Source organism: Chelonoidis abingdonii, chromosome 2 (assembly GCF_003597395.2).
Source record: "Chelonoidis abingdonii isolate Lonesome George chromosome 2, CheloAbing_2.0, whole genome shotgun sequence".
Taxonomy (NCBI): Eukaryota; Metazoa; Chordata; order Testudines; family Testudinidae; genus Chelonoidis; species Chelonoidis abingdonii.
The window spans coordinates 75,434,272-75,457,079 of NC_133770.1; the positions used below are offsets into that span (position 1 = coordinate 75,434,272).

At 38.9% G+C, this 22,808-nt stretch overlaps 1 protein-coding gene across 2 annotated transcripts in view; it reads left to right on the forward strand.

Moving 5' to 3' along the window:
- The window catches only part of RARB (retinoic acid receptor beta), a 313,595-nt gene that overhangs the window by 150,240 nt on the left and 140,547 nt on the right, over nt 1–22,808 (forward strand). Inside the window, exon 1 of one of the 2 annotated variants that reach the window (XM_032768028.2) lies at nt 7,849–8,327. The exons of the other annotated variant lie outside the window; for it this stretch is intronic. Coding sequence (XP_032623919.1) covers nt 8,171–8,327 — 157 coding nt within the window. The 5' untranslated portion in view covers nt 7,849–8,170. Of the gene's footprint in view, nt 1–7,848; nt 8,328–22,808 lie in introns of those variants that run through there. 2 annotated transcript variants of the gene reach the window in all.

The following is a 22,808-nucleotide window of genomic DNA, read 5'->3' on the forward strand; positions in this document are numbered from 1 at the left end:
CGAAATGATTGTCTGCCGTTGCTTTCACGGAGGAAGGAATGAGTGACGACATTTACCCAGAATCACCCGCGACACTGTTTTTGCACCATCATGCATTGGGATCTCAACCCAGAATTCCAATGGATGGGGGTGAGTGTGGGAACTATGGGATAACTACGGGATAGCTACCCACAGTGCAACGCTCCAGAAATCGACGCTAGCCTCGGTACATGAACACACACTGCCAAATTATTGTGCTTTGTGTGGCAGCGTGCACTCGACTTTATACAATGTTTTACAAAACCAGTTAATATAAAATCGGAATAATCCTGTAGTGTAGACGTACCCTGAGTGACGGCCCCTTCATTACCTATATTAAATAGAGAGGATTACTGAGCTTTCTCAGATGCAAAAGTGTGGTAACTCTTAGTGAATTTTTATTCTTTACCGGAGGCCAATATATGTTCTCAATGCCTTTTCCCATTCACTGTAGTGCTCTCAGTTCAGTTCACTGGGGTTTTTCTTTGGCATTCTTTGTTCAGCAAGTATAAATCAGAATAACATCGCTACCCATTAAACTGATTTTTATTACCTTTAACAAGCCAATGGATACCACAACTATACCACCACATCTTCACTATCTCTTATATGGATCGTTTGTTTTTGTTTTTTTGCCCATTTGCAGCTAAAAAAACTTTTTCATTGTTCCCTAGCAAGAGATACAGTATATAGCACTACTCTTCTCTGTGAACTAATTAAGAAAGACGTGCATGTCATAAATACATGTGTAAATCTGTTGAAGTCAGTGGAGCTATGCCAATTTACACCAGCTGAGAATCTGGTCCATTGCCTTTATATAGGTTTTCCACCGTCACAATCTTCTAGAAATTTGTTTCTTGTGTTCAGTACATGACAAATTCTAAGCTAAATCTGTGTGAAATTCTCCCTTGTGCAGAGGACAACCACAACGTCTATACACCACTTAGCTACTTCTTAAACTTTAAAAATACTTGTTAGGTCAGGAATAGCCCTTGTTATGTTCTTATGCCCAGGGCTGAATTTCACAAGCATTTGCTGAATACTATGGCATTTGTTTAAGCAATGCTGCTATGTGTATCCAGTCCCCAGAAATCTGATCTGTCAACAGAGAACTTCTAAATATACTAGTTCTCACTAATTTCTGCCCTCATTTCCTTTAACGGTTGGGGTTGTATGTTATCTGGACCTGGTACTTTGTCTATTTTAAATTGTCCAGTCTTTCCACTGCTATGTCTGTTGTATTGTACATATTATCTTCCTTCTCCATACATATTATCTTACTCCTCCCCAATCGTACCAGGAAATGTAATCCCTTTCTTAGGCAGGTCTCCATCCTCTTCCTCCTTAGAAAAGTCAGAAACAAAACAATTATTCAAACAGCCTCTTGGTTTCTCTATTATTATTATTATTAGTGGATCATTGTGCACTTGTACCTTCAACTAACTGTGAGCGTATTAAGCATGAAGAGTGCTTATCTGTAGCAGAAATATTCTCTGCAGTTTAATGTTCAATATTTCGACTTCCTTTTCTATTCCTTTTTATCTTGCTTCTGCTTATATTTTATAGATCTTCCGATACACATTCTCACCAGATTATATAATACAGTATGTCAGAGCCATTCATGACTCCATAGCTAAGGTTGCCTCAGCATTTCCATTAAAACTATCTATTTCGTGAGATTTGTAATCAAGCTGTAAAAATGTCTTTATAGATAAAATTTGAAACATCAGTTCTCAATCCATTTAAAAAATAATTATTTGCCAATAGCTTTTAGTGGAAGACATTTAATAATTGCAGTGTTCTGGATCCCCCAAGCAGCAAGCAGGGAGAGGCCCATTCAGTATGTAGCTAATTTCATATGTACTATCCTATCTTTTCTTTTTGGTCCCTCAAAATTGCAGGTTACCTCCTCCCTGTCCATGAGCTATGCTGGTGATGTCACAAGCACTACTGAATTCTGCTGGAGTCTACAGCTCGCCTGTTGGGCCTCAAGGAGATTTTTGTCTATTTTTAAATTTACCCTATAGATTAGTAATACAATTTTTCTGAAAGTATTATCCCTCTCTGTTTCAAAGACCAATAATGTATTATCCCTCTCAGTGATAGAGGTCAAGAATTTAACCGGACTCAAAAAAGGACTGGGAATTGATGTGGCTATCAAGAAGATCCAGTTATCATAGTTAATGACAAAATTTGTATAAAGGATATTGAGCTGATCTCTATTAGAGATCAGTAGGAGGCCTGTTATGGTGAGCACATTATCTCACTTCTGCCCACTTCTAGGTTTTTACAGCTGTCTCTGAAGTACCAGAGACAAGATACTGGGCTAGGTGGCCTTTGGATCCAACCCACCATTGCTATTCCTAAAGCCGCAGGCAGCAGAAGAATAAAGTTCAACTACCCAATTTTTAAAATGTAAATTATTCACAGATGTTATTGTTTTGGGTATCTTTATATGTATGTAATTGTGTTAATATTAATATCCTTTAGGTTATAACTTTTTTTTTTCAAAAATATCTTTGAAAATATGTACCTAATGGTAAAACAAGCAAACAAAAAGCCATGTGCAGTAACAGACTCATGGGCTAGCTGTATGCTCCAGGAGCATTTTATAGTGGTGAACCTGGAACCAGACCCACTTTCCCCCTTTTACTATTGCTAGTAATGTATCTGGAACATAACTCTGGAGCTAGGACCTGATCCTGCATGTTATGTGGAATCCACGTTAAAGCCACTGAGAATTCTGGAGTACAGCAACCTAGAATCATCACTGCGACTGCTTTTTTTTTGTACTTCACATCTATCAAAGCTCTCTCTCCTTTGCCAGTGAAAATATTTGTACTGTGATATACTCTCCGTAGGTTCAATATTGTTCTAGTCTGATTCCTGCTACGTGTTTCATATCCTTTCAATAGCATCTTGATATTTTAAATATTCAGCCATTCCCCTGGTTCAGCCTTCTTTTCCCTAATTTGTTAAAATTGTTCTTACTCTTCAAGCATGTGAAAACATCCTACAATATTAACATGTAAATACAGTAAACTACAGTGGGATTTGGGTAGCCAGATTTTAAACCCCATGTCATTAAACTTAAAAAAAGAAAAGAAAAGGTAGGTAATATTTCATATTAGCATCTATTCTGAATAAAGAGGTAAAAATCAAAGCCTCTGTGTGTGGGTGATGGCAGTGATTTAACTGCCAGTGATTCTCCCAGCAACTGACACAAAGGAATCTCTGAGTATCAGAGTTGAGGCGGCAAGCTCAGTGTCAGCACTTGCCTAGGGAGTAAAAGAAACCTCACTTTGTCTCTGCTTTTACTGCTTAAACACACACATCACTCACTAGTAACCATTTACTCTGCTGTCAAAACTGTTTCAAGAGAGAGTTACATTAATTAATGGTAAAATGCATGTAAAAAGGTAGGCTTCTGCCAACATGTTTTCTTTTAAAGATTTTGTATGTGTGTGTGTATTTGTTCTTTTTCTGTCCTTCACATAAGGCTGTAACAGTCTGCCAATAATATGTTGGTGCTAGTAAAAGCTTTTTTATTTAGACAGCACACAGCATTCAACCTAATTCTGGACAAGTCTCTGTGAAGCATATTATGGCATCCTCAGACTCTTGTTCTTTACAAAAAGTGACCAGCACAAACATGTGTGCAGAACATGATTCATGGTGCTTCATTCTGAATTGTCCAGTGGGTAATTGCTGTACAAAAACCAGAGAAACAGATGTAGACCCTAAACCTTAGCTGTAAATTTTTGTTTTATGATTATGGGTTTCAAATGTGCTATGTAACACAGACAAATATACAGTAATGCTGAAAAAAATGGATTTCCAACTTGAACTTTTTATTTCATTTGTGGATAAGAATATGTTTATTGTTAAGTTTCTTGCCACCATAGATTGAGAAAAAACAGATCAAGGTGATGGCATGAAATCAATTTTTTTGTTGTTGTATGCTCTAATGGGAAAATTTTGGAGAGTTCTTTTCCACTTGAATCTTTCAAGAACTGGATAAGAGTATAAAATGTGTCAATAATTCAAGCTTCGTTACATTTGAATTAACCAATTTATTAATTATGCCTTCAATGTATTTTCAAAATGGTTGTAGTTAGTGCTGTCTGATATACACTATATGAATATTATTTTTTGCCAAAATTCTCCCAAGTTATCAAGGTGCATCTTCTTTGTATTATGTTTTTAAAAAGAGCATGAATTGCACAATTTACAGAGGAACAAAACTTTGGAGTAGATAAATAAACTGATTAAATTCTAGAACTGAGAAGAAATACTATAGAGGTGAACTGTTAGATTATTTGAGGAATTCGTTAATTACACATGGTTCAGTAATAACTGTAATCATTAGCACAACTATAATTCATAATAAAACATGATGAACTACCTGGCCCATTTAGATATAGTATGAAAAAGCCATCTTATTCCATTCGTATGCAATTAAGCATGAATTACTGGCAGTTATATTCAGAAGTTGCCCATGACTTATCTGCAATTAAAAGCACCCCAAATAGGTTTTATATTAAATATAATTTTATTAGAACAGTTAAAAAATAAACATAACCATGTTTGGTCAGTATGGTTTTGTGCATTGTAATTCATCAGGGTACCTTCTTGGTCTAAACGATCACCATATCCAGAACTCTGGGCTGTACAGAGCCCCCTTTCTTGCTAATTTGGAAATTGGCAAAAGATGTTTTGTTCTGTGTGTATCTTTCCAATCATCTTAATGATGACACACTAGATGTTCCTAAATTCTCATCATGAGAAAACAGGTTTTATATGGCTATAAAATAGTGTCTTTCAATGAAGCTTTGTTATCGACCACAAATGAACAAACAAACAAAACGAAAAAAGCAATAGCCACGTGATAAAATCAGATTTTAGTAAAATGTCACCACCTTTTTTTTTCTTGTTAATAGTAAGAACTCTGCTTACTGTGCTGAAAATTGTTGTCATGTGCTTGGGTAAGTCTGCATTGTGCATACTTTTCACATTACAGTGTAAGTGTCACTGAGCCACTTCTTAAGCTGGAGCAATTTCAGCATGGGGTGAGTTTCCCCTGACAGACTCTAAAAGCCCCTGGATGCCAGTGTTGCATTCCAGCCCTATAATTCTTCTATCAGGATAGGCGATGAAGTGAGACTATGTCTACTGCAGGGACAGCTAAATCTCTTTTGTCTGAGAGGGGAAAAAATTAAGAAAAGCTTTTGTTTGTGTGTCTTCAAAGGGATTTTGCTTCTAGATCACAACAGAGCTTTTTGTTCAAAGGTTTGTTTTCAGTATAGACCTATCAGTTTCAAGGGACAATGCTGTTTTGTTTAACTTCTTGAATCTTTACAGAAAGTTTTGTTAACACAATCTACAGGTATTGTCACAGAGCTTTTAACGCAACAAAGGACTTTCTGCAGAGAAAGAACATCACATCCATTAAGCAAGTTGATCAGGTCCCAAAGTGAATCTCTCCTTAGTATTTTTTGTCTTTTCTTGTGTGCATTTCCCACCCAAAATGTTTCCAGGTTCATCAGATGTTATGGGTGAAGTTTTCAAAAGGTGTCCACTAATTCTGTGTTTTTCTGGTTTTGGGTGCCCAGTCTGAGACACCGTGGGTCTGATTTTTTCGGAAATGCTGAGTATCTGCAATATTAACCTGAAGGGGGAGATACTGAAAGGCATGAAAGGAAATTAAGTGCCCAACTCCTATTGAAACTTGATGAAAGTTGGGCTCCTCTCTTCCCTTTGTGCCTTAGAAAATCTAACTCAAAGCCAGTATAAGATGCAAATTCTCAACACCTGTGATCCAAGGTGTCTCAGTTCAAGCTCCTGAAATAAGAGGCCACTTTTGAAAGTTTCTGTCCTTTTTTATTTTTTTAAGGGGAAAACGGTGTCGCAGAACTTGATATTACATTTTCCTTTTCATTACTAAAATACCTATAGCAATCCATCCAGGTAAAGAGCTGACAGGATTCAGATCCATACGCAAGATTGTACAGGAAGGAGACTGTTTATAGAAAAATACAGAATTTTTGTGTCCTGCTTTTGTGAGATGCAGATGAGAGTTGAGAGAGAGCAGCACTGAACCACCAGTGAGACAGCTGAGCTTTGTGCTTTTTTAGTCATGGTCTCATCCCTTGCTTTCAGCTATCTTACTGTCCAAACTCTGTAGGTCACAACCCTTCCACCAGAGTCCAACGCCTCTTTGCCTTGTCTCTTCAGGTGCAGTCAATGCGATGGGCAAGGAGAGAGAGAGGGGTATCTTGGGGTGTTCGGCCCTCCTTTTTTAATAATTTCAGTCCTTTTCTTGAAAAATATTTCCAGCTGAGAACCAGGAGCTAAACAGTCTATGTGGAAGGATGTTCCCTGCTGGTTTTTATTCACCTATTTGAACCTCCTGTGCTGGAATGGTGGGTGCTGCCACACTCCTTGGCTTGAAGTGGCTTCCATTATATACTAGGTTTACAGTTTGGTTAAATAACTCTCAGCACCCCCACTATACAAATTGTTCCAGCACCCCACCCCTGTCTTCCCTTACTCTGTTTACTGCTTAAATGCCAATCAAGCAGATCACACATTCCTTTGTTGAGGATGGACCTGTTTGTCAACGTCTTTTTGGGCAAGGCTGTGGGGTTTGGAATGTGTGTTAATAACATCATGCAGGGATATCTTATAACCACATATTATGTTGCCACACATATTTTACCAGGACAGTACTGACCAGCAAATTTTGAGTTTTCAAATGATACCTTACAAGGTATACTTTGTACAAAGATCACTGCAATAGTGTGTAGGGTGTGAACACAGGGGTCACAGTCTGATTCTGGGAGCTGCTTGGCAGAACTGGGTCCCCATACATAGAAACTTCTCTGCGCTGGTGCTGAGCAAATGCTGAGTGCCAAATGCTATCACTTTGGCTTGCTGCACTTCTTTCAGCAGCCTGAGTCATCTGCAGGATTCAAGCTGTAATGATTCATTTGCTGTGTTTAATTACATTTACATGGATGTCTGGAGGGGGTGGAAGAGGGATGGATATTGAAGCACCTAATACTCTCCTAGTTATGGGCCTATGAACATTCTCAAGTAAGTGGATGCTGGCATGGAGAGTTTTAGCTCCAGACTGTCAGGGATACTGTGTTACAAATATCAGCCAAAACATTAACACAGATTTGCACAGGGAGGAGTGTAGTCTGTGATGTTCTTTAGTAGCTGTCTCCCCAAGATGAGAAGCTAGTGTCTGTAGCCATGTCCCTGTAAAGTGGCAAATTGTGTCTGTATGTTGCTGATTCTTTCTACAGAGGAGATAGGGACTGTGCAGGGAATTTAAGAAATAGAGTGGCACTTAAAATAATCCACACACCTAGAATCAGATGATATGCATACAAGATTTGTTGTTGTGCAGACAGGACCCAGAAGCAGCCTTTTTGCAATTTAATCTTCCTCTTTATTTTTTTGGTTTTATTATTTAAAGATAAGAAAGTATAAAGGCAATGGCTAATAGTTGCCTGCTTCTCTGCCTGTCTGCTTTTGCAGGGCTGCTGGGAGTTTTTAAGCAGTGTGAGAATCCTGGGAGCTGGTGATGTCAGACTGGTTTGGGTCATTTGAAGGTTAGCAGCCTGGGAAGGGTTCATGGAAAGTTCACTCGCATACATTAGGCAATTCAATCTTTCATTCTGTGTGACACAAATAGTAGGAAGTGAGCTGTTCAGAGTCAGAAGGATCTATTCACTGGTGAGGGGGATCTAGAGTTACTATCAAAGGTCTTTTATTACTGGAACTTTGATGATGTATGTGATGTGAAAAAAGATCATATCTTCAACAGCAACTTATGAGGCAGGACTGATTCTAAAGGATTTTTGGAATGATTTGATTGAAACTAAAACTTGGAATGTTGCTTGTTTCCCCCTATCTTGCTGGATTGGCTGAGCAGCCTGGAAAATGGTAAATGATCATTTGGATCAATTACAGGCTTTTAGCTGTGTTGTCTGTCATAATTCATGATTCTGGTCTGGGAAAAAGACGAACAGCCTACGTGCCAAAAAAGGGGCAGAGTTTGATGGAGTTGGGTGTACTTTTATATACCATTTTCCTCCACACCTAGAGGAAAGCACTTTTGCAGACGTTCTGCAGAGGGGGAATCATGTTTGACTGTATGGATGTTCTAGCAGTGAGCCCTGGTCAAATTCTGGATTTCTACACTGCAAGTCCGTCTTCTTGCATGCTCCAGGAGAAGGCTCTGAAAGCATGCTTCAGTGGATTGGCACAAACAGACTGGCAACACCGGCACAGTGCTCAATGTAGGTCCCATTATTTTTTCCAGATTTCAAAAAAATTATTTGCATGCAGTTAAAAAAAAATTACTTTTAATTTGTGATAGGGATTGTAAGGGCTTTTTCTTATGCAAAATGTGATTGTGTAAGTATTTATTTTCTTTCGCAGAAAAAAATATTTAAAATACGTTTTATGTTTCCACCTTTTTACACAGTATATCAACCCTTCAACCAGGTTTTTTAGCAAACAGGAAAATGCAAAACAATAATATAGTGCAGTACGACTTTTTAAATTCCGTCCAATGAAGGACAAGTTACACAGAATCTCTGTTGTAGTTTTCTTTCCTTTGCCTCCTTGCTATAATTTCCCATCACACTTGATAATTGATTGCATATTTTCTTGATGTACATTTCAACGATGCAACCAAGCAATTAAAATTGTATTCTGTACATTCCTTACAAAGAATTTAAACTGCATAGTGTAGGTGATGTTCTTGAAATCAGGCGATAGTTTTAGGCTTCCATTAATATTTCCCTTGCTAAGAAAAAGCAATATTTCTTTGTACTGACCTTGCTGCCACCTTTCTTCTTCACTTTGTTGCTATAAGAAGTTGCTGTTTTGCTAGAAAACTACTAACTGTGAACTCCCCTTGTGTTTAGCCATCAATTATTTTCATACCTTCAGATTCAGTCGGAGTCTGGAATTAGTAGAGAAGGAAGCGAGACACTATAATGTAGTTTTTTAAAAATTACTGTTTTGTTATCTGATCTTGACATAGTGGTGAGAAACATAGATGGTAAACAGTGGCAGTATTTTAACACTGTAGTTTCGAGTCTGAGAAATTATAAGTACCAGTATGCATCTCCTATACTCTGCATTAAAGAGCCTGCAGGATGCTTCTCTGCTCTGACGCTGATTAAGATAAATGACTTGGCTATCTATCAAAATGTTTTTAACACACTCTTTGACACTTCAGTGCAGCATTAGCTATAGAATTATGTCTGAAATCTTTGTTTTCCAAAGAGTTCAAAGCTGCATAAGAATAAATGTAGCTTTCCCTTCAATGTTGTTTATCCAGAGGGAATTAAAGAAAAAAAAGTTCTTAAAAGAAGTGCCTGGTGAATTATCATGTTTATGACTCTCCGTAAAACTTTTTCTCAGAATATGCATGGCATTAGTTCTTGAACCAGTAAACCACTGAGAAAAGACTTGTAAAAATCAATGATTGGCAACTATATGGGTTCAAATGTTTAACATCTTTACAATTAAAAAGAATTAAACTCAGTAAAAAAAAAAAATCAACATATTTTATTTATTTTCCCTAAGCTACTTTCAAAATATTTCAACATTTGAGGTCACAAGATATGAAAGAAAACCTATTGCTTGAAAGTTCTTCCATAACCGTAAGAAACTAAAGACATTTCACTAAAAATGTATCCTCTAGTTACCATGATTTAAACAGAAATATAAGTTTAACTATGGTAATAAATATGCTTTGAATACTAGAATTTTGAATTAAGCAAGTCCCATAATATAAAACTTTCATTGGAAAAATATTGTTCATCACATTCCGATAATTGTTTAAATAATTTTTAGATAAAGTAGCTTTTATCTGCACTTTCCTATACTTTTGTTATTAACTAGAAACATGTTCTAAAAAATGAAAAATATTGTGTTTGTTCTTGAACAAATTAAACATAGGATTACCCTTATCAGAGTGGAAGAGTGGTAAATATGTCATTTGCCTAGGGCCAGCGATAAGAGACAAGTGTTGATAACAGAAAAGGCCAGCTAATCAAAGAAACTCATATTAACAAGAGTAAATAAAATATTGAAAAGTGCTTTCAGGAATTGAGTCTCATAATTTTTTTAGGAATACAATTAAACTTTACTGCAAGGAAACTTAAAATCAGGCTGAACCTGAATTATAATTTGTTTGGCTGTAATTTGCACTGACTGTTAATGACATTCATTCATACTGGAAAGCACATTAGCTGGTTACTTTCTAAATAGTGTTCAATTAATTTATGTAGCATTTTTTTTTATTCTGAAAAAATGAGCACGTACTCTAAATATGTGTTTGTGTGCACATATGAAAATATGCACACATTTTAATTTATTAAAATTCTGTTGAAATATAAACTGTTTTATTACTTATATGAGGTGCTGACAAAGAACAATTTTGGGATTGGGGGAGTGATACAAAGAGCACAATGACTAAAGTTTGCTCCAGTACTGTAAATGTAACAATGACAATGGTTAATTTCAGCCACACATTTCCTGACTCTCTCTTCCTATTTAGACCTCTGTGGTTTTCTGTAAAGTAATCATTGCTGAGATTCAAAAGTATTAAGTACTTGGTAGGATTTTTAGGGGAGGATGGGGAGGGAGGGTCTCAACAATACAAATGATGCACCTGCAGCAGTTGATTTAGGCTTTATAAATGCTACTTTGATAGAGATGAGGAGTCTGGAGTAGGAGGTAAATGGATGTTAAGGGAATAATACATGCATATTGCAGACTCAGAAGAGCCCAGTAACAATCCTGAACAGCATCAATGCTGCAGTTGAGATGCTGGAAGAATTAATCCTTGTTGCATTTAATTTAGAGTTCTGTATGTCCCCAACTTCCGCACGTTAATTCCATTGCAGTTCAATGTGCAGAGTGCAATCCTGTAATATTATGAATTGTCCTAGCCTATGGAAGGTCTGCACATTGAAACAGAAGGTAAGACGCACTCCAAACATGACTTGTGTTTGTACACTATTTTTCCTTCTCCTGTTGAGTAGGTTTGCAAATCAAGCATAAACTGTATATATTACACATGTGTGCATGTAAGTATATATGTTTACACACACACACACACACACACATACACACACTATATACACATACACACAAGAATGTATATATACATTTTGTGCTTACTGTTTTTTTTCAAAATTAATATATGTATGTATATTTTTCATGTGGATTTAATTTTATTGTAATGGATTAAAGAGAAGAAATAATTCATTTACAAAGAAAGTAATGGACTCAAAGAAAGGGAATAAAACTGACTGATTGAATTTTTAAACATCAGTAGTAAGCACTCCTCTTAACTCTCTCTCTCGAGAAATCAGGCCAATATATCAAAATCAGACAAGACTAGATTTGAAGAGGAGAATATAGACGTTTAAAGAGGAGAATATAGACTAAAATTAAGATTATAAAAATACCTCTCTTTTTTAAAGTACAATATAATTTTCAGCTTCCCTGTTGCACAGCTTCAGTAATTAGCTACAAAAAAAATAAGTAGAGATTGAATAACTTCTGTTGAAACATGAAACAGCTGAATAGCATGGAAGCATAAGTGCACTCAGGATTGGACCAGACAGAACATGAAAAAGGCAGAATGGCTGATTTCCCCTTGTCCTAGAAGATCCTATAGAAATTTTTTTTTTCATATGATTCATTTAACAGGTGACCTCAAATGAGAAGGCCCAAAACAGGAATAACCTAAGCATTCATATGAAAGCAGTGTTTCAACAAGTAATATAGAAAACCACTATTAGTCTAGCACATTTTGTTACATTTACAGAAATAGAGAACTCAATAAAGATAAAATTATGGGTGTACACATAGGCTGTAAATACAATCAGTATAATCCCTGTAGTATATAGTCCTTACTCAAGGGAAAATTCCTAGTTGGCTTCCCTGGGAGGTTTGGCTGAGTAAGAACTGGAGGTGTTAACTTTCAAAAATCTTGTTAAAAAATAAATCCAGAAGCATAAAATTTACTTCTAAATCCCAGGTTGTTATGAAGTGTGGATTGGGGGAGGTTCTTGTTCTCTGTGGGCACTGGAAATCCTAGAAACATCTGTGCCCAACAAAGAGTTTAGTTCCTTATTTTCTTTCATCATTCTGAATGTAAAAACAGACATTTTGAAATGTGGGACTTGAAATCTGCATTCGCAAGTATCAGATTGCTGCAGGTGCATTTGGTAAAATCACATACTGGCACCAGAGAAAGCAAGGTCTGTTCGAAACAGGTTATCCTCCTTAATGGTTGTTATAAACTTCACAGCGAGATGGTTAAGAAGGAGTTGTTAAGTACTTTATTTAAAATATCTGCGCTTGATCTCCTATGGTTTAATCAGTCTACAAAGATAACAAGTAAAAGCATCTGTAAGATGTAATGAAATCTGTCACGGTGTTCCCTGAATTTTACTTCAAGCATCAGATTAAATTATTTCTCATCCTCTGTGTTATCCTGGCTTCATTACCTTCTCTTGAAAAAGCATGGCATGAATATTTTTTCTGAATGAACTGAAACTAGAATAACTGATCCTGTATTTTATCGTCTGATACAGGAGGCCTGATTTAGTCCCCAGCATGCAAACTATGGCTGAAGTGCACCACTGTTAAAAACTCTTGAGGGCAAAATCTGAGAGGGATACATTGGTGTTACTGGTGTAGAATAAGCTTGGAGCAAAAGTGAAATATTTGTGGGTGGTTTTCGATTTGTGTAGTGGGCCTCTGAAATAAAGGTGCCCCCAAGCAGGGCAAATCTGAGTTTGTGCACTGTTGCCAGGCAGTTCTGTACCAAATTGGGAGGGAGAAGGAGACTACGTTTTAGAAACTGGAGTTAGTCATCCTTACATTGCGCGACATCACCACTTTCCACTATGTGAGTACACTTTCCAGAAGCTGTTTACACAAGCCATGTCTCTTAACCATATGTGGCTCATGCCTGCGCTCCTACCCTCCAACCAACCTCTGCTAAGGGTCTTTACACTTGGTTACACTAGTAATGAAATGTACCACTCTGCAAATTACACTTCCATCTCACTTACATGCCCCAGGTGACTAGTTTGCTCATGTCTAAGTTGCTCACCACCCTCTCTGCAGCTGATGAATTGAACCTGTATTATACAGGAGGATTTTAGATCTTCTAGAGTAGTGTTGAAAGAATAACAGTGGTTAGGCCCAGTGCAGTGTCTTCATGCTCTGAAGCACGGTGTGCTATAGGGCTCCTCTGCCTTCTGCTGTGTGCCACAACATCGAGTCATACTGAAAGCTCCAGTGGAAGCGTGGAACTGTGGTGAGTTTCTGCATCGCAGTCTCACTGATCATAGGGATCAGTTTTGTTGAAAAATGTGGTCTCCCTCGCCCAAGCCCTGCATGGAAGGAGGGAATCAAGAATTGGTGTCAGCCTGGGAACACTGAATTTGAACGTGCAACTGATGGGGGCTAAAATTAGTCACGGCTTCAAAGAGGTTTCCATATCTCCACTAGCTGTTGTGCATCGAGGACACCAGTGTACGTATAAAATGGCCAGGAAACTGGAACCTGAGTAAATAGATTTTACTCTATAGACTCCAAAGGCTCTGGCAGCCGTTGAAAAGGAAGGTGGAGCTGTATTTTCCCCTTCCTGTGCTTGGATATTTTTTATTATCCAGACTTTCTGGGACTGAGCAGGGCTGCCTAATAACAAAGCCTGCATAACACAAATGCCTAAACAGGCACACCGTCTCGCATAGGCTACTGTACTGTGAAAATCCCCAAACTTTGCACTAAGCGTTTTGCTCTTGTAGATTACAGGAAGGTAAGTGAATGCCTAATACAAAAGAGGGAGCACTCTCTCTCCCCCTCCCCCCCATTTCTATATTACTGTGTGGTGGGGAAGCCAGACCACCCTCTCGCCTCTTATCAGTGTTTACTTCTTAGGGAAGCCAATATTATAACCACTTCCACCAGGATACACTGCTCAAAGTTATTATCCTGTGACATACCAAATCCTAATTGATTTTTTACCTGTGCTCATACTCAGAGAGTCCATATCCGTGCAACAAGACCCATACCACTGCTTGCTGAAAGCCAAAATCTCATCAACCAAATGGAATTGCAAAAATATAAGATGTGAAATGCATGAGATTATTATAACCACACAATGGGCAATCCAGCTAACAGAACAATATTGTGCTGTAGGCACTAATATAGGCAGGAAAATGGGCACATTTAGATATAATGGTGAGTAAAGCAGGAAGAGTGACTTTCCTTTGGCTTTGCCCTTTTGTGAGTAGAACCATGCTCCCAGCCAGGCAGCCCCAGAACCTGACAAGGGCACATAATAGATCAATGGCATACACTTAAATAAAGGCAACCAACATGGTCTGGTGATGCCGTGATATCATCTTGAAGGGTGGGGCTGTTAATCTGGCCCATTCCTGAAATCTGGCATAGGCTGTGGTGACCAATGTCCCTTGCTGGCAAGAAATTTAGGGTTGGAGAGGGGGCAGTTACTTGATGGAAAAATGCCAATAGGAATGCATTAACAGTATCATTTTGTAAAAGAGGGGGAAAAGCTGGAGAGACATCATGAAATTTATATCTAATTCATTTCAAAACAGCTAATTGTAGCTTCAGATTCTGCCCCATCAGTTTTTGTGGTTTTACAGTCATATTATCCCATTTCTTTAAAAAAAAAATAAAAAAAAATCTCCATGCTATTGTGTGTGAAAGCCCTACTCAAACAGCAGGCAAGTTTTGTTTACCAAGAGCCCTATTTTGCCACTTTATTTGCATTGAGTAGTACCTTTACACCAGAATTAGTTCCATTGAAATCTTTTGTGAAATTAGCAACTGTGCAGGCAAAACAATGCAACTGACTACAGGTATCCAGAAGGGGCTGTCACATGCACAAAGTAAACTAGCAAAATAGAGATGACTTTTCTCCATGTTCTCTTATCTTCGTTGTTAGTAAACATTTTTGAGACAGAAGTATCAATTTTAAAGTGTTTCTTTTAAAATAGTCTAAATACTGTGGATGGTCCTATTCGTCTGGCACGACATGCTTTCACATATTTCAGAGGCTTTTCAAAAACAGGACCCTAAAGTTAGGCCCCTAAATCCGTATTTGGGGACCTTAATAAGTGGCCCGATTTTAAAATTTACTGAGCGTTCAACAACTCCCATTGTTCTCAACACCTTTGAAAATAGACCACTTATTTGGGTGTCCAAATATGGATTTAGGAACTTGATTTTAGGCTTTTGTTTTTTTTAAATCTTGGTTAAAGGGCTTTCCAAAGCACCTTAAGAAAGAAACTGATATACAAACCAGCCACTGAGATGACTTCATCCACCATAGAAATGCAGCCACTTCTGGGGCAATACATGGGCTCTGTTTAATAGCACATCGTAAATTGAGAAGGCAAGAATACCTTGTCCAAACAGAACTGCAGATTTCAACAGCAGAAATATTAATTTGAGCCCCCCAGGCCATCTAATAGTTTACATTCACTTCTTTGCATTTGTCATCTCATGAGTGTCTATATATCAGCGAGTTTCAAAGTTTTTCATTGTGGTCTGCATTTTAATATAGACATTATTTTCTGCACACATTCTGCCCTTCCGTTCACAACCAAATTTACCACTCCTCCATTGGCAATGAAGTAAAATCCCTCTGGTGACAGCAGCCGTTGTTTACTTGGAAAAGTAATTGTAGGAAAGTGATGTGTTTTTAGCTGCCTTTAGTACATTTTAGCAGTTAGAAATAAGAGAGAGGAACCAGCACCATGTGACTAGCCAGCCCTTTGCAGACCATCAGTAAGTATTCCACAAACTATAGTATGAGAATTTTTGTGCTATACATGACAGTCTGATAAAGACAGTATGTGGTTTAGGGACACTTGCCCACAAAGTTAATTTAGTTGTGCCTTTATTTTAGAAGTGGGCAGGGAGAAAGATAATTTCCTAATACAAGCCCTTATAACTAACCCTACTTTGTTTTAACATTCTGTTTGAGTTTTACAGCTTCTTAAAATACTTCTGTTAAAAGAGGAGATTATCAATCAGCATGTCAATATGAAGAATCTTGGATATGGGATATCTATACTTTCTGTTTCTCTTGGACCAAATGATTTCACCTCCGATCTATGGCATATGTAAAATTGAAGGCAACTAAATATATACATGCAAATAAATGGAAGCTGTATAGATTTAAATAGGTTAAAGCTGAATGAGCATTTATAAAAATACAGATTGTTTTGGATCTTCACCAGTAAGGATACATTGTTAAAGTCCATCCATAGTTTGGAGGGTTTTCCATTTTATGCACTTTCCATGATTTAAAAACCCCTACCACCTCACAGGATCCTAGAGCCCAGCCTGCAGCCCAAGCCTGGAAGTCTACACTGCAATGAAGCAGCCCCTTAGCCGAGCCCTATGAGCATGAGTCAGCTGTCATGGGCCAGCCGCAATGTTTTTAATTGCAATGTAGACATACCCTTAGATAAGATGATTTTGTTTTCTTTTAGAGACTGATCCTGTAAGCAGTCCATACACATAGATCCCATTGACTTTGATAGGAGTTCTGTGCATGGAGTGCTTGTGCAACTGAGTCATTAATAGGCTTATGTATTTTGGTTATTTATATTAAGTAGTGCGTAGAGCCCCCAAACAAGATCAGAATCTGATTGTGCAAGATATTGCACAAACAGATAGGAAGAGATAATCTCTGCCCAGAAGGACTTAAAATCTCATATACAAGATATGAATGGTGTAGGAGGAAAGAAGGAAGAATTATCCCCATTTTTAAAATATGGAACTGAGGCAGAAAGAGTTTGAGACTTGACCAGTGTCATACAAAAAGTCCATGGCAGAGCCAGGAATTAAACCCAGATTTCTTTGAGTCCTAATCCAGTGCTTTAACCACAAAACCATCTATTTTATCTTTAATATACAATTAAAGTTGTACCTCGTTCAGCGAGCATATAAGCAAATAAACAACCAAACTAAAAATCTGTTGATTCCCATCATTCAATATCTGAATCCAACTGCTCAAGGTTGCAAAAGTTCCTGCAACAGTCTTTCCATTAAATTAGTGGCCTAGAACAAACTGTTTTATTCTTTCTCGCCATGCCTCACTGGTAGTTTAGCAGAATGTCAAATAGAGGCATCAGTATCTTATGGAAAAGTTGACAGTTGATCTTTCTTCAGCACCAGTGTTTCATTCTGACACCAGAGTCACACTTCTGCTAAATGAGAGCAGTTTTCCAGAGACTTGCAAGTCGGCTTCAGTGTTTTGGGACCTGGATATATTGTAAGTGTAATTTTTTTTATTTACACACATACACCAATCCCAGAGGTGTTCAAAAAGCATGCAGGTAATCCCTTCTTTTGGAATCTCGGTCCAACATCAATACCCAGTTCCCAAAGAGCAACTCTGTCTTAGGAACTGAACTCTAATCAGAGACCAAGAAATCAAACTCTCCTGCTGCTTGCACAGCTCTTTCTCCAAGGTCCACTGCCTCTTCACACAAATATGCATAACAAAAACTAAGAACACAACATCATGTCTTCCCAAGATTGAACATTTGCTCGCACACTAACACTAGGATGTTTGCAAGACTGTATAACAGTGCCATCTCGTGATGTTTAGCATTTTTGTGTACCCCTGAAATAGGCATCTTAGAAAAAGATGGATGCTTTCCTAAGAGAATAGTAGTCTCCAATTTTAGCTTGGGACAGAGAGCAAAGCTAAAAGAGAAAAGTCTTGCAAGTTTGTGTCTTCTTTTGACTTTTAAGGATGAGATCCTTAAATTTTTTAGCAGTTGCTCTTACTTTTCTCACTGAGGCCTGAGAAAAAGAAGATCTTTGACTTTATTTTTATTTATTTATTTAGAGAAATCTTCTTAGCCACCCAATAGGCTCTCTAAGTATTATAACATCCTCTTTAGGATCGAGTCTGAATACCTTTGGGACCCAGTTTTCAAGCATGGCTACAGGTCCTTCCACCCCATCACACTGATGTTTTGCTATAATTTGGTCTGTCTGTGTTTGAAATCTTTGTGGTCAAAATATTATATTATTTTTTGTTTTTATAAATGAAGTATTTTCCTCAAGTCCCCACTCCCAATGCAATTTGAGAGCACCTTTGACCTGCGTTGTTCTAGTCGCATATTGCCACATATGTTCTCCACGCTAGTTATGTGAGCTTCCAGTCTCTATTTTTGCTTGTATTACCACACTCACTTCTCTGAGACGCTGTAGATTTATCATCTCTCTAAAGTTTAAAAGCAAAGAATTACTCTTTGAGCAGCAGGACATCTGGGCTGACTCAGATCCTGCTGTGTCCTCTCCTTAGCCACATCCTTTCCTTTCCCCATGTTTTGGGCCAGATCCTGCAAGCATTCTGTGTACACAACACTTTTGTGACTGAAGCATGAGCACGCGGAGGGCTTGTTAGGAGATAGCTTCAGATCCTCACGTATGATTTTGAAAGTGCTGAAGTGGCTGTATGACACGTGTACACGTAGAGCTCAATCACAGCATACCTGCTCTCTAGCTCCACCCTCCCTTGCCCTCTAACTAATCCTAACTACCGTGCATCGAAACGTGCAAACATTTCAGAATTAGAAAATAATCTGCAAACAAGAGCCGTGGTGGAAGTGATGCAGGTGAAATATATTTCGATTAAAAACAAATATCATTTACTTGGAACACAAATGTTTGCGTACAGTCACCCCAGTTTTGCCCCGTTTTTCATAGCAGATGAAGATTTCATATGATAACCTTTTTGGAATATTAAAGCTTCCAGGGCTGAATTACTTTTGTTTCTTCATCAAAGTCCATAATTATAAAAGGCTGCTGTTCCTTAGGCCATTTCAGCTTCAAAAAGATTTTTAGGGCCTGGTCTGTTGGAAAGCTTGGGGGTATAATTAGCTAAAATGGAAATAGATGCAAGTGAAATTTAGTTCCTGATGTTTTAATTTAGTGCAGTACTGCCATGTGTTATTGAAGAGAATTCTTAAAGGCAAACATAATTATTTCATTATGGTCTTCAGAATGCTTTCATTGGCCTTAATAACAAGAAGCTGCATAAGGAGTCATACATTATAATTAGCCCTTCTTATATTTACATCAGATAAATAACAAATAATTGATGAAAAACAAGTCTTCTGAATGGATGATTTCACACAGAGCTCTGGTTACAGTTTAATGATAAAACATTTCTCTTATTGCTTTGCATTTTAATTATCTAGAATTATTACTCTAGCAGAGATGTTGAAGTAGTGTTGTTTCCATGCATTTCATTAGATTCACAACTAATTTATATGAATCTGAAGCCAGGGAAAGGTGTCTTTAGATGTATATCACATACAACATATTGCCAGCTCTATTAATTTTAATAAGTTTTCATTACAAACATTTAGCTCCAATTTAGCGATGGATTTTGCTTCATTTGGAATCAGCGGGAGCGGAATTGTGACTTTTTTGTATTCTTTCATTTCCTGATTTAGGACCAAAACCGTGCTGTTCTTACCAGTTGGAGTCAGGGAGTGAGTGTGAACTGTGGGATCTGGGTTGATATTTTCAGAAGAGCCTAAGAGAACAATTCCTATTGACTTCACTGACAATCAGTGGGATTGGTGTTCCTAATTCTCCCCAGGAATTTGTGACAGTCCTTGGCCCTAAGAACCATGCCCTGAAATGCACATGTTGTTGATGTTGTTTTCTAACCACCTGCATTTACTGATCCATATTCTATTTTTATTTTTTATTCTTGTCATTGTCCATTTTACAGTGTCGTGTGAAAATTACTTCAGTTTTTCCTGTCTTTTTGAAGCATCTTATACATTTATAAGCTCTTTTATGTTTCATTTTTTGTAACAAAACATATTTCACATGATTCATTCCTCAGAGTGTACAGAACACTAATTGTTATTATTGATTTTGAATTTCACAACCATTACAAGTAACCCAGATGAGTGGTGGATAAAGAGTAATAATCCATGGAGTTCTGGAAGTGTTTCATGTTTGTCTGGAGTACTTTGCGTGATCAATATTAACTGCCCCATTGAAACTAACTGCTGTATCAAATAACCGTAAATCAAATGAATGTGCTTACAGATTATTTATTGAAAGCTTTAATTGTTCACTGGGGCCTTGCTTATCTGAGGGAACAATAGAAGCTAGTGATCAGACAAACTAGTTTGCAGAGCCTGGGGATACCATCAGACGACAAAATGGCTCCTGTCTATAGGTTAAGTTAGAGTTTTAAATCATACACCAGCCCACATGACAATTATCCATCTTGGCCATCCCTGGAGCAATTGTGTGGGGAGAATTTTTCCAAAGAGCTTCTCTTTGTTTCATGGGGCACTCCTTTCCTTGCAAGCAGCCCTTTCAATTTGTCTAGGTGACAGGCAGCATCTTGTCTGGGAAAAGAACAAAAATAATTTTCTGAAATTTTCAAAAGTTGTACTGACAGAAACCCCCAAATAAAGGACTCAGGGGAGATTTGCCTGCACTAGAATTGTAAGATCAGATCCCAGGTGAGGAAATAAATGGAAAATATACAGGGCTGCTTATTTTATGAAAATTCTGTGTGGGTAGATCAGAAGAATGCTTGGCACTTAAATAGTGCTTCACATTTGCCAGAGTTGTGCAAGACTTAGCTAATTAAAGGGGACTTCTGTTCTGTTTAGTTACTCTTACATAATTAAAGAGCAGTTCTGACATATAACTCTTAAAAATGCTGTCATGGGATCTCCTATATATTGTATCTTAATAATGTCATATCAAAATTGCTCAGTTTACAAGTAAAAAGATGTTTTTATTTCTGCCAGTCCCGAGCCCCTTCATCTTTGCTAGTTCAAAAACCTTGGCATGGTTGTTTTGGGGAGGTTGTCTATGCTTCTGCTTCTCTCTACCCTCCTTCTTCCCTGTGAATAACTGCATTAAAGACCTTAACCACTTTTCAGACCTTTCCTGAGCTTCACAGGGAAATTGACACGATTCTTGACATATTGACCACTTTTCACAATGTTCTGAATAGCAGTAGTGAAATTCACTGGAGTCTTGTCAATTATACTTCTCTGCAGTTTGGGAATGCTTTCAGTTTCAGCAGAGGCACTAAGGGTGTTGTTCTGCAAACTTGGGAAGACATTACTGAATTGATTTGTGTTCAAAAAGCTCTTTTTCCAACCAGGAGAATTAGAAAAGTACTTTTAAAAATAAACTTAATTTCTGCAGAAAGTGATGGCTTAGGTCCCCCATGCATGCTGAGAAAAGCTTCCTACTATAGAGAGTCAAGTTTTGTGTTTGTGCTTTTAGTATATAACACTATATTACAATACACATAGAAGCATGTAATGTAATATAGGATAATAACTAATTTTAGGTGTTTCTAAAATGTATTAACGGCTTTTCCATTGTGACAAAGTTCCTCCTCCACCTTGGTGGGTCCTGCGCTTATTGGCAGATTTGTTCATCTCAGTGATCTTCCCCTCTTGTGGAACCCACAGTCGGAGTCAGCTCCTCCTGTGTCTGATCAGGAGTTTGGAGGTTTGGGGGGAACCCTCTTCTACCAAGACCTCCTCCCAACCTGGCAGCTCTTTTTCCGCGACCAGGTCCGTGCGGGCGCACCGTGGGGCCGAACCTCCTCAGCGGAGCCCTGCATACACAATCCCAGCTTCGGTGCAGGTGCGGAGGTCCCCCAGCGCGCAGGAGGCTGGGTCTTGGCGGGAGTCACCAGGGTCGGAGACCTCTGGACTACGAGGGGGAGATTTGCGGATCCCCTGACTCGCCCGGCGCATGGGGCTCTCCAGACGCATACTCAGGTCGCGTACTTCAAGGGTGAGGCCGCTTTTGCTGCCTGGCGCTCGGGTTACCGTTCGCCGGGTCTACGAGATGGCACGCCCCGCCCACACCTCCACTCCGGGCCCATGGAACATTTTTATAGGCCCTGCCCTGGACCCAACGGCCCCTCACCTTTCTCTGCAAGCCGCTGCACGATGCGCAGCCGGTTCTGTTCAGACCGCGCCACGGAAACATCTGTAACGCTCTGCTCCACACCCTTCACTACCTCACCCTCGCGTCCCGCCCGATGCCAAATGGCGGACTCCTGCCACCTCTCGAGGGTGAGAAGCCCCGGTGGGCCAGCTGTACTCTGCCCTGGTCCCACGCCGCTGGGGATTCATTGCGGCTCCTTCATGGGGGCCGTGAGCACGGTGTGTATCTTGGCGCGGTTTCCCCTGTCCCGACACCTGCCCTTTCTGTGCGTGAAGGAGACCTTGGCGCACTTTACTTGAGTGCGCCAGGTTGCAGCCCTGTCCGGTCCTCCTGAATATCTTTTTGCGTTTCTGGTTGCACTTTTTCCCTCACCTTTTATCTATGCACTCCCATTCCGTGGCCCCCACGAAGTCGCGGATCTCCTGTCTCAACCTCCTCTGCTCCTGCCAAATACCATCTCCAACACCGGAGAGGAGGTTGGCCGATGGGACTTCCTGCGACTGGGGCCATTTTCCGTTCCTCCGTCTGTTCACGCATCCGGGCGGAGTTTCTCTGGCGGCGTCCGCTGGCTCCCTTGACGCCTTTGAAGAGCAGTGGGCCGTTGTCCCGGGTTCTCTGCTCGTGCCCATCCGTCCTAGTTTAGCCCTCTGACTCACTCCGATCCTGTTTTTTCATTCGTTGTCCCCCGAATCACTTGGTGTCTAGCCTTGAGTCCTTCCCTAGGCTGGGAG